At 42.4% G+C, this 13,091-nt stretch overlaps 1 protein-coding gene across 3 annotated transcripts in view; it reads left to right on the forward strand.

Annotated features, from left to right (window-relative positions):
- Siae (sialic acid acetylesterase) overlaps positions 1-11,573 on the forward strand; it is a 35,776-nt gene extending 24,203 nt beyond the window's left edge. For all 3 annotated transcript variants that reach the window (XM_029543240.1, XM_029543241.1, XM_021207562.2), the window contains exons 8-10: positions 7,324-7,481; positions 9,428-9,623; positions 11,017-11,573. In XM_029543240.1, coding sequence (XP_029399100.1) covers positions 7,324-7,481; positions 9,428-9,623; positions 11,017-11,244 — 582 coding nt within the window. In that variant the 3' untranslated portion in view covers positions 11,245-11,573. The remainder of the gene's footprint in view (positions 1-7,323; positions 7,482-9,427; positions 9,624-11,016) is intronic.
- The last annotated feature ends 1,518 nt before the right edge of the window (positions 11,574-13,091 follow it).

Genomic DNA, 13,091 nt, shown 5'->3' on the forward strand with positions numbered 1-13,091 from the left:
CCATATTCCTCCTTAAGAAGGCTTCTGTGTATATGTGTTTGTGTGATGTGTGCTTATGTGTAATTGTGTGTGTGTCGTGTGTGCTTGTATGGTATGTGTGTGTATATGTGTTTTTATGTGGTCTGTGTTTGTATGCCGTTTGTTTGCGTGGTGTGCATTTGTGTGTATACCACAGTGTGCATATAGAAATCAGAGGACAGGCACCAGTCCTCACCTTCCTCCTTGTTTAAGACAAGGTCCCATTGCTTACCACTGTAAACACCAGGCAAGCTGGTCTACATGTTTCTGGGGGACTTTCTTGTGTGGGCTTCCCATTTTGTTGCAGAAATGCTGGGATCACTGATGTGTGCTACCTATCCTGGCTTTATGTAGGTTGGGTGGATCTGAAATTGTCTTAATGCTTTTGTGGGAAATGCGTACTCCCTGTTCCCCAGAAAGGGTTTTTAGTGACTTTCTTCCACCTAGCATGACTTAATGCTTACTTTTTTTTTTTTACATGTACTGGTTGTTTGAAGGTGACTATGTAGTTCGAATGAAAAATATGCACTTGGATGCTTGTAAACATAGCATCTGGTCTTTTCTTTTAAATTTTACAGTTTGCAGAAGCCTCTTACCCCTTAGCCTTAACTTTATCACCAACAAAAATATGCTAGTTACTTTTTATATTATCATATGTATTTATATAAGTATGTGGATTCAAAGGGAAATACCCAATGTGACAACTCAAAATAGTGGTTCAAGGTCTGGGTCTGGAGTTACACATCTGGGATTCTTACTCTTTGAGCTGTGTAATTGTGAACAAACATCTTTCTTATTTTAAGTATTGCATGACTTAACCTATGTGAAAACATGCTGGGCGTTAGCATTTATTATTGTTGTAAGAAGTCAGGACATCTGCAGGGATAGCTGTCTTGTTAGGAAAGATGACAGATGGTGTTTGAAGTAATGCAGCGGCGAGATCACAGTTAAAAATTCAGAACTGGAGCCCATGGAAGAGACCAGGGCTGGTGGGGCACTCAAGAGTTACTGATAGACAGGTGGCTGGAAGCATGAGGGAAGGAAGATCTGGAGGCTGGGTTTAAAAGGGACCTTGGAGGACCAGATTGAAAACTTCGCTATTATTTGTAACATCTTTTGAATGTGACCAGTTTTGTGGGGTTTTTTGTTTGGCAGTTACATATCTTCATTAGTCTTCATATTTGTAAGAAGCACCATGGGAGGTTGAACCAAGCTTCGCTGTACTTCAGATTAGGAAAAAAACACAAGCATTTCATTTGGTGTGGAGTATGCTGGTGCCCCCACGTGGCCAAGGTGCAGCAGTGCCGTCAGTGGACAATGAAGGGAATTCTCAGTCAACTGCCATTTTGAGGGTCCATTGTATGTTGAGCTTTAGGCTGTTTCTAGTGGCTTTGTTGGTTTGTTCCTATTATGTCACTTGCTGGTGACTCTGGTTCCATGTGCAGTTCTTGCATTGAAAGAAGATGGATAACTCATTAGAACTTTGTGTGTGTGTGTGTATTGGTGCAGGTGCATGCACTTACATGTAGAAGACCAGAGGTCAATTTTTGGGTATGGTTGGTCAGGTGCTATCCATCATTTTTTGGATCAAATCACTCATTAGCCTGGAATGCGGTCTCTGCTTCCACAGTGCTGGGATGTGATTTCTGGTGATCAGACTGCATACAAACCCTGTATTGGCTGAGCTGTCTCCTCAGCCTCATTCTTTTAGTTTCTATGAGATTCTGGTGTGAAGCACAGTTTGTCATTTCCTATGTTAAGACAGATTTGCATGGCAGAATCTTAACAAGAAAACTGGAATGTTCCTTTAATTCTGTGCCATAGTCAAGGCTATGACTTGTCACTGTTTCAAGTTTCTGCTTTCCTAATGCCACACTCGTCACTCACGAAGCAGAAAACATCCTTAAAGTTTCATCTGGCCATGTGATGATGTGAGACTTTTTTTTTTTCTTTCTGGGCAGCAGGATGAGTAAGACTGGATAGAACAGTCTGTGTAGCTTCCCTGATGGGGTCAGACATTTTGAAATAGTGTCAAAAGACAATTTGGATGTTGGCCAGACTGTGGTCTGACTTACTGTTAGATTGTGTTTGTAAGAGAGACAGAGAGTAGGTGGATGTCTTTCATTGGTTGGAACTAGGACCTGGAAGAAGATGCTGTCTCAGTCAAAGAACAGGGTGCTCATAGGAACCAAAAAACTAAAAAAGTAAGAAATAGCAGGAAATACTGTGTCACAGTAGTGATAAGGTTTTTTTCTTCCTTTTTATTTGATCTTTTATTATGGTATACTAGTTATATATAATGATAGGTTTCATCAGGACATTTTCTTCATGTACATAAGCAATTTGGTCACATTCACCCCATTACTCTTTCTTGTCCCCTCCCCCTCCTGCTAATCCTGCTTCTCTTTCCAGGTAGCTCCTCTTCTATTTTTATGTCATGTGTATGTATGAGTGTGTATGTGTGTGAGTGTGTATTTGTGTGTCCATGTCCCAGTGCGGTAATCATGGGTGCAGGTTTGCTTATAGGAGCTTGGGTATCTTACCAGTAGCTATATCACTGTAGGAAATGACTCTCCTTATCAACTGTTAACTACATATAAATCCTCAATGGAAGGGTGGGGGTGGGGTAGGAGCTCCATGAGCCCCTCCCAATTTTATGATAGTGTTGACAAGCCCAGTCTTTTACAGCTCTTGTGCAGGTAATCACAGACATAGTGAGTTGTGAGTTCCAGTATAACTCACATATAATGTAAGGGTATATGTATCCTTAGATACACACATAGAGTGTATCATCTTAGAATTCTTCCTAACATGCTTCAGTATCCACATAGCTTGCTCTCTCTTGTTTATTTTGTTCACTGGTTATGTCTCTCCTCTGGAATATGATCATGTAAACATTTTGCAGTTTTTTTGTTTTGTCTGTGTTAGAACCGGAAGTTAGTGGTCCATTCCTCTAAAGGTATACCCTTCCTTTGACTTTTACATTCTTCTCTGCTTCTTCCTCAATGCTCCCTGACCATTGGAGGGATTCATACAGGCATTGAATTTATGCTTGGTATTCAATAGCCATTTGTTCTCAGTACTCTGACTAAGTCAAGAATCTTCTAGGAGCCTCTGTTCTTTGCAGGTTGAGGGGCATATCAACTTTCAGCATGAAGTAGTCAGTCTTACTGCTCATTGTCTAGAGTCTAGCACTTACCCTCACTGCCCCTTCACTAGCCAGGACCCCCCATTGACTTAGTGTCTCTTATCAGAGCCTTCCAAACCCTCCTTGCTTCTACCTTGACTCGTCCTCTTTAGCACATTCTCAGTGAATCAGTCAAGGTTCCAGTGTCCCCCCTCCCCCAATCGAGCGGCAACTGATGCTAACAAGGCAAAGTATGCTTTGCTCCCATCACCCCCTGACCTAACTTTTCAATGTTCCCTACCTATTCCATTTGAATCAGACTGGCCGCCTGATTTTTTTTCCTTACATACACTAGGCGTACTCTGACTTTAAGTTCTTTAATTCTTTTTCTCTTGCCTGCAAAGTGTTTATTTTCTATTGCTACATAATACTATATTTAGCAGCTTAAAACCATCCAACATATATTTATTTATTATCTCACAATTCCCATGAGTGTGATGTGAGCTGGGACACAGATGGCTTAGCTACAGCCTCTGCTCGTGGTTACAGAAATGGTGTCTGGCAGAGCTCGAGTCTCCTCTGAGACTTGGGTTCTTGTTTAACTCCCATGATTTTTTGGCAAAGTTAATTTTCTTGAAGCTGCTATAGGACTTATGGCAGTCAGATTTCTGAAGGGCAGCAGGGCCACTCTATGGTACCAGACCTTCTCTGAAAGGCACCCTTGACTTGTCCAGGCTCACCAAGCTTCCCTCCCTTTTGGTGATCTTGAAGCCAGCTGGTTAGCAACATTACATCTGCAAATGCATTCTTTGCCATGTTACAGGATGTAATCATAGGAGTAACATCCCATTACCATAGTCTGCTAGTGAGAAGCAAGCTTCAGGTCCCCATCACAAAGGATGTAATGTCATATAAGGATATAAGGGTCATATAAAGGTCAGAGTGTATCATCTTAAAATTCTCCCTAACATGATTCAATAGCCACATAGCTTACTCTCTCTCTTTGTTGTTGTTTTTGTTCAGCCCCGGAACTCTCTCTTTTCTATAATATATGTGTAATATGCATATTACATATAATATATATTTTTCAGTATATCTATTATTTTCTTGATGATAAAGTGAATTATCACATTTATCTTTTTTTGTTCATTAGTCATGTCTCTCCTCTGGAATGTGATCTTGTAAAAAAGTTGCAAATTTGTTTTTTCTATTCTATCTTCTTGGTGAGGTTGGTGCCTGAATCGAGTAAACATTTGTTAAGAGGATGAGTGAATGGATTGGCTGATACTACCCTAGCTGTTGATTCTTCACAGGCTCTTTCTGGAACAATATTTTCTGCACATTCTAGTTGTCTTTGGTGAGTTGCCCTAGATCCCAAAAACTTAATCCAAATGTTACTGATGCTAAGCTATGCACTTAATGCTTTCTCTTGAGCCCTGTGTTTGTCAGCCTGGTTGGTCTGCTTCATTTCTGAGCTTCCCATTCCCATTATTTCCCCACTAGAAAGGTCTGGCTTGGTTGCTTGATCTGTCTGTCTGTCTATGTCCATGTCCATGTCCATGTCTATGTTATAAATATTAAGCCTTTTGCCACTGTAATGAGTTCCTGAGACAAGTCAACTTAACAGGAGAACAGCTGTTTTGGTCAAATACAAGAAGATAGAGAGAAGCCTGTTCACTTTATGGTACTTGGGGGTTGGGGGAAGAGATTGGCAGCTTAATATTCACTTTGAAATCAACTTCCCAGTGACTTAACTTCCTCCTAGTAGGCCCCATCTCTTAAAGATTCTTTCACCTCCTTTCCAGCACCATGGACTGGGGATCAGTTCTTCAATATGTGCACTTTTGTGGATACCCAAATTCTAATTCTAACAAACATCACAATGCTTCATGGGCAGTCAGTTTCTCTGTCCAGTCACCCTGCTGTCTTTACAATTTACCTTTACTATGTCAGCAGTTTCAGTGAGACTCATTGAACTGAGATTCCTTTAAGGCTGATCATCTTAAAGTTCTCCGCTGAGCCACAGGGCTCTGTAGCCACCATATACTCAGTGACTCCCATCATTCACAGAATCAAACAGCAACAGGGTTCACACACTTGGCCAGCTGTCTTTCCTACTTTGTGTTTCCCTCATAACCCTGCCCCCCGCAAACTCCCAGGTAGACCGCACCCTCTCTCAAAATTCTCTTCAAGAATTGCTTCTCAAAGAAACAGTTCTTCATCCAAGCAGGGCTCCTTGGATAGTTTCTCATATGGCTTTTGCCTGTGTTTTTTTTTTTTAAACTTCTATATATATTATGAGGCATGCCTTTGTACAACAGTAATCACTGTCCATTTGAAATGTATACTCAAATTGCTGTACCACCAATTTAGCTTTCAATCCATACCATTTTATGTGGTTACAAATTTATTTTGTTACACTCAGATCTGTCCCTCCAGCAGAGCGTTACAACTTTATAAGCACTGGTACCAGATACGTTGACACAAACCATTTCCAAATTCTATGGTTCAGAATAACTTTTATATTATAGTTCACATACCAGAGGAACTGGGGTTTGGGTGATCTTGTTTGTGCCTGCCAGGGCTCCTTAAGAGCTCTGGGGCTTAGTCAGAGCTCAGCTTCAGATGAAGCAGAACTGGGCTTGTTAGATGGACAGTTCTGTTCTACAGCTGTCCTAATTAGGGTTGCTATTGCTGTGATGAAACACCATGACAAAAAAATAAAATAAAAAAATAAAAAAATAAAAAAATAAAAAAATAAAAAAAGCAAGTTGGAGAAGTAAAGGTTTATCTGGCTTACATTTCCAGATCATTGTCCATCACTGGAGGAAGTCAGAACAGTCACTGGTAAGGAGTCCATGGAGGGATGCTGCTTACTGGTGTCCTCAGCCTGCTTTCTTATAGAAGCCAGGAGCACCAGCCCAGGAAAGGCATCACTGATTACGAGCTGGGCCCTCCACTGGTCACTAGTTGAGAAAATGCCTTATAGCTGGATCTCATGGAGGCATTTCCTCAACTGAGGCTCCTTCCACTCTGATGATGACAGCTTGTCTCAAGTTGACACACAAAACCAGCTGGTACAACAGTTCTCAGCCTTGTCTAGAGGGCTAGCCCAGTCACCTTCCTCTGTTGGTGCTGACAGAAATACAAGACACAAGTAGAACCAGCACAGGCTAGGCACAGACATATTCATCTCAGCTGCCAAAAAAGCCAAAGCAAGCCCCATGGTTGAACTCAGAATCAGTGGGTCGATAACAGGAAAGAACTGCAGTCATATTCGACAGGTGTGGATGTAAGGAGTGAAGAAATGAGTCTTTTGCGACTTGCCACATACAGAGTGGATGGACTTCCCTGTAGTGCCTAGCCCCCTGATGCACACCCATCTATCAGTTCCCTATTGCTTTGTAGCAAATTACCCTATATCAGTAGCTTAAAATGTTATCTACTTATAGTCCATGGACTAGTTCATCTCTGTCCTGTGTGTTGTAAGATGTGCTTGTGTCACCATAATTTTTTTTTTTTTTTTTTTGAGACTGGGTTTCTGTGTGTAGCCTTGGGCATCTTAGAACTCACTCTGTAGACCAGGCTGGCCTCATTCTCAGAGGTCTGACTGCTTCTGCCTCCTAAGTCCCATGATTAAAGGTGTGTGCTACCATTTCCTGGCTGTGTGGCCATAATTTAATGATAGGATCTAGAATGAACATGACTGGCTCCCTTAGCTGGTATTTCTAGCTGTCTCCATAAGCTGTCCAAGTTTCCTCTCTTTACAATTTCTCCAACAGAGTAGCTGGACATTTTTGTCCTATCATGGCCAATACATGGTTTCAAGAGCATGAAGCTACAAGCAGTGGTCTCTGGGGAAAGGCTCAGAAATTGCATAAAAATCCTGCCACATTCAATTAATCAGCAAACCGCAGGGCCAGCCTGGATTGAGTACATTGTAGAAGGCCATGTGGTTGTGGGAGACTACCCTGAACAATGTGAAATGCTCAGGAAATACTTGAATGTTTGGACAAAACAGTGGAGCAGAAGCAAATTGTAAATGAGAAGCATCCAGGGGTCCAAAGCAATAAAAATAATAGTTTGTTTGTTTGTTTGTTTGTTTCTTTTCTCTCTTTCTCTTTCTCTTTCTCTCTCTTTCCTCCTCCTCCTCTTCTGGTTTTTTTTTTTTTTTTTAGCTGTCTTCATACATGTTAAAGAACTCATCAGATTATGGATTTCCCGAGATCCGTTGGCATCAAACAGCAGACTTCGGCTATGTCCCCAACCCGAAGATGCCCAATACTTTTATGGCTGTGGCTATGGATCTCTGTGATAGAGACTCACCTTTTGGGAGGTATGGTTGCCTCTTCAGCTTTGGGTTGCCTGTGAATGTCCTTGCCTGGAGTCTTTCCCTATGATGTTCACTTGTAATGGGATGCATTAGACTAGGGGTTGGAGCTTAGATGTCATCTATGCTGGGATGGGCTGCAATAACCCAAATCAAAGCATAAGTCCCCCACGCCCCATTCCGCCTCTCAGAAACCCTGACCAGTTAACCAAACAAAGCCCCCTCTGTACTTACCTTAGTGGTTGATGCAACAAAACTAGTCATGCTTACACTCCATCGAAGCAGATCAATAGACACTTTGCTCACAGATTCAGAGCAAACATCTCCAGAGAGTTGGGATGTAGCTCCTTAGCTCCTAGTTCATCACTGAAAAATGAGTCTCCAAGTTTATCTTTCTTCCATCATAACTTCGAAGTCTTATATTTGGCAATAAGTGCTGTCATCCAGAAGCTACATATATTAGTGAAGGTTTCTATGCAAAATACCATGGCCAAAGGCTACTTGGATAAGAAAGGTTTTATTTCAGCGTACAGTTCTTATATTTTTGGTTGTGAGCCTAGCCTTTAATGACTGAGCTATCTTTCCAGCCCCAACAGACAGTTCTACATCACACTCCATCATCAAAGGGAGTTAGGGCAGAAACTTAGGCAGGACAGGAACCTAGTGGCAGAAGCTGATGCAGAGGTCATGTAGAAACTTACTGCTTACTGGCTTGCTCCCCATGGCTTGCTTAGCCTGCTTTCTTATAGAACCCAGGACTACCAGCCCAGGGGTGGCTCTGCTCACATCAATCATCAACCAAGAAAATTCATTACTGGTTTTCTACAGGCCAATCTGGTAGGAGCATTTTTTCAACTGAGGTTCTCTTTTCTAAAATGACTTGAGCTGTGCTGAGACAACATAAAACTAGTCAGCATACCACACAAGTCACTTGCTTACACTGCACCAGTAAACTAAGTCATGAATATAATAAGCACCTTCAGTGAGAGTAGGCCATGGGATTCTCACACGGACTCAGCATGGGTAGCATTTTTGTTGTCTGCTCCAATGAATACTGCTGTAGGATACAAGACTTCAAATGTGAAATGAAGCCTCATACAATTCCTTTAGATTATAGAAGAAACTTGGTAATATTTATTGAACAAATAAAAGGCAGACAGACTCAAATTAAGAACATCTCAGTAGAGATCACTGGCACACAATATCCCTAACCGTCCAGTCCATTCCCTTCTACTCTGTCCTTCTTACTCCTTTTCCATCTAGCCCTCTGTTGCTGTAAGGTTCTAAACCCACTGAAGGCCAGAGCTTCATGTCTGGTTAGCACTATTGTTCTTAAGGTCACTAGCCACTGAGCATGGATTTCAGCCAACTTTTAACCTTTGTTTCCTCTTCTGTTTCTCGGTCTTCTTTTCTTTCTTTGCCCCGCCCCTTTCTCCTTTAGCATTTTGAGACAGGATCCCACTGTGTTGACCAGACTGGCCTTGAACTTGTGATCTTTCTGCCTCTGCCACATAATTGCTGCAATTACAGGTATGTGCCACCATACCCAGAAATTCTTCCTTCCCTTCCTCTTTCTCCTTTAACTAACTAACTAACTAACTAACTAACTAACTAACTAATTAACTAGAAGATTTTAGGGGCTAGAGAGATGCCTCAGTGGTTAGGAACATTTACCATTCTTCCAGAGGCCCGCATTTTGGTTCTCGGACCTTGCATGGTGGCTCCTGTCTGTAACTCCACTTGCAGAAGATCTGATATCCTCTCTTGGTCTCTACATATGCATGTGCTGCAGACATACATGTGGGCAAAACTTTCTTACACATAAAAATAAGTACATCTTTGAAGAATTATTTATTTTATCCTTGAGTGTTCTGAATGCTCTCCTTTATGTGGTTGTTAGCTCAAAGCCACCATCTACTTGTTTTTTTTTTTTTTTTTTTTTTACCCTGTAGCATCCACCCTCGAGACAAACAGACTGTGGCCTATCGCCTGCACTTGGGTGCTCGAGCTGTGGCATATGGTGAGAAAAATTTGACCTTTCAAGGACCACTACCTAAGAAGATAGAACTCTTGGCTCTCCATGGCCTGCTCAACCTCACATATGACCAGGAAATCCAGGTGCAAACGCAAGATAACAAGACCTTTGAGGTGAGAATAGCAGGATGAAAAGAAAAGAAGGGTTAATCTTTGTGGTACTGAGGCTCTTTCCATCCCTGCCGTGTGACGATGCTAGTTGGCTGGGGTGGTGATAAGCTCATCTCAGAGGGCCAAATGCACAACTATTGATCATTTGTTTGCACACCAGTTTGATAGTGCAACCAAGGAAGGGAAAATTATTTTATTAGCCCCTAATAAACCATACTCCTTTTCTATATCCTTTCTCAGAGCAGCCACCTTGGCTTAGAGAATTGCCTCATTTGTACTTTTATCTGTAAAACTATCATTGCTTTAAAGTAATCCCCTAAACCTTGGTTGTCTCTTTTGTTGCACTTTGCTAAAGCTGGAAAGTTTTAAGAGTTTAGCATCTTCTTTGAAAAGCTTAAGTTTGGTGATTCCAGCTTAGTATGAGTTAATGTAGCAAGTCTGCTTTCTGCCACTGTCCAGCAGGGTTCACTCATGTGGAGCTGGGCCATTTATTAGAGAGATGAATTTGAATCTTTTATAGTTGAAGGTAGAGACATTCCTAGATGGGAGTGACATTCCTTTGGGAACTCGGAGGTCACCAGGCTAGGAGACAATGTGTAGAAAGAGGACTGGAGCAGATGCAACAATAGTGACAGGCAGTCTTCATGCAGTTTAGGGCTGAGGGGTCCATACACCCCAGATGCCTAGTCAGTGTCTGTCCTCTGGTTTCTTCCACGGAGGCTTAAGGTGAACTTAGGAGACTGTCAAGAAGGGTCTGTGTACTGTACTCTCTCCTTTGTTAGCTGGTGGTCTGTCTTTTACCTGGCCCTGGATAACAGTTGAGGTTAGGACAGAATTTAGTCTTTGGGTCCTGGATTGCTTGCTTTCTAACCCTAACTAAAGGTTCAGTGGCCATGGCTGCTTTGTGTCCTCTGAGTACCTAGCTCCTTCGGGAGTGCTAGAGGGCCACAGTGGGGCTCCTACCTCACGTGTTCCTGCTGGCTTTGCTGTCAGGAGGAAGGGACCACTAGAGAAATGCTCAGGAGTCCTATCTCTGAATACCTGATGATTCTTCCTTGTCTCCCTCAATAAGTTAGTATTTTATTTAATTGATTTTAATTATTTAACCACTTGAACATTATAGTTCCTTTTTTGTGTTGGGATCAAACCCAGGACCTTACACATGTTAGGCATGTGCTCTTCCAAGCTATATCTTTAGCTTACATGAACATCTGTAATTAACTTTTGGCTCTGCAAACAGACACAGTCTGGTACAGGTTCTTATTACTGTAGGAAACTGGTCTTTGGCTCAGAATGGCCTTATTTTCTCCCCTTGCTAGAGTATCTGAAGGAGGAGTTCCCAGTTTTTTGGTACAATCTTCTAACTTGCCTGGCCTTTCTGTTTTTCTCTTATTAGATCTCCTGTTGTAGTGACCATCATTGCAAATGGCTTCCAGCTCCTGTGAACACTTTCTCCACCCAGACCCTGATTTTGGATATCAATGCTTGTCTTGACACCGTGGTTGCTGTTCGCTATGCCTGGACCACATGGCCCTGTGAATATAAGCAATGTGCCGTTTACCACACCAGCAGTATCTTGCCAGCTCCTCCCTTCGTTGCTCGAATTTCACACAGGGGTATCTAAGGACATTTGGAGTAGTGCTCACTCTTCTATACAAGGGCAAGTCCTTTTGTTTGGGTATGCAGGACTTTAAATGATGACTGCCATTTTTAAGGGCAATGGGATAGCCACCTCATTGAATAGCTCCCAGCTAGCATATGGCTGCTCCTGTATTCTGACATAAGCACTGGCTAGCAGACACTTGAAATGCTCATCTCTGTCCTCTAGTTAGCTTAAGCCTCTGTGCTGGCCTAATTCTCAACTATATCATTGGTCCTTACTAGCATTCACTTCCTTGGTATTAGTGGGAGTGAAGTGCCCTATTCTTTTTTTTTTTTTTTTTTTTCGAGACAGGGTTTCTCTGTGTAGCCCTGGCTGTCCTGGAACTCACTCTGTAGACCAGGCTGGCCTCGAACTCAGAAATCCGCCTGCCTCTGCCTCCCGAGTGCTGGGATTAAAGGCATGCACTACCACGCCCAGCTCGAAGTGCCCTATTCTTGCCCTTCTTCCAGAACTGTGGACTCTCAGACCAGCAAGGGACTTTAAAGGCTGTGAGGCTGGTGCTTGTATGTTCTTTACAGTCCCCTGAAAATGGCTATGCACGTTACCATCTGTGAAATATTTCTCTCATCAAACCTTACTACACCATGACAAGTCTTTCGGGTCACCTTAGACAGACCATGTGTTTGTATCACTATGCTCTTCAAAACTGTTTTCAGCCTACCTCTTACTCTAAAGGGAATCTCTGCATATTGGCAAGTGCTAAGGAGCGGCCTTAAGGAATAAAGAGAGCCCACCGCAGGTTTTCAGGCAGAGGGTGGGGAAATCGCAGGCACAGGGACACACGGAAGTAGATGTGCTTGGGGCAAATAACTCCTTAAATGTAAGTCTTAGGTCCCTGAGGTAAAAGTTCAACTAAGGCTAATCCCCTCTGAAGGAAAAAGTTAGGCTGAAAGTTACAGAATATGCTTATAGACCCACAGTGCTGGCGAGCCAAAGGTGATTTTGTAGTTTACCATTTGGTTAAAGACAGCTGCTGCCAACTGTGAAAAGTGTACCTCTTAGAAACTGGAAATAAGTTCAGCATGGTGGCGCACACTAATCCCAGCACTCAGGAGGCAGAGGTGAGCTGCTCTACAGAATGAGTTCTAGGATAGCCAGTTACCTAGAGAAACACAGTCTTGACCCTCCCCACCCCACAAAGAAGAAAGAAAAGTATAATTAGTGATATGTCCATATACCCAGTCAAACTGTTAGGGACAGACTTACACTGTGCCCTTGAAGCATGGGAGAGGAGTGTAACTGTCACCTGTGCACAGATCTTTTGTTCTTTGATGTGAGAAAGTGGGAACTGAAGCAATGAGGACTTCCCACCATTTTCTGGGGCTCTGTGGCCATTAGAAACAGCAAGAGAGATGTGTCAGGAGAAAGAGATGTGTCAGGAGAAAGAGAGATGTGTCAGGAATAAGAGAGATGTGTCAGGAGTTTACTTGGTTAAAAACAAAGAAAAAACCAAAACCTATACATTCTGCAGAGGCCTTTGACCTCTGAGGATTTCTAGCCTGCATTTATCTTCTAATGTTTTCTCTGCATCTGGCCCCATGAGAACACCAATCTAGTAACCATCAGTTCCTGAGAAAAAGTAAAACCTTCCTGTCTGTCCTGCAACGCCCTGGTGTTAGTCAACGATGACCAAGAGTAGTGAGGAACCCCAAACCCAAGGTCCTCAATAATTCACTTGTGATAAATTTCCTGGATTGTACATCAGCGTACCACATCCAATAATTGGTACATATAGCACATACTCTGTGCTACGTTAGTATATGCGTTAATGAAGTCATGAATGAGCCAAATTTTTAGTGGTTGAATAC

Source organism: Mus pahari, chromosome 10 (assembly GCF_900095145.1).
Source record: "Mus pahari chromosome 10, PAHARI_EIJ_v1.1, whole genome shotgun sequence".
NCBI lineage: Eukaryota > Metazoa > Chordata > Mammalia > Rodentia > Muridae > Mus > Mus pahari.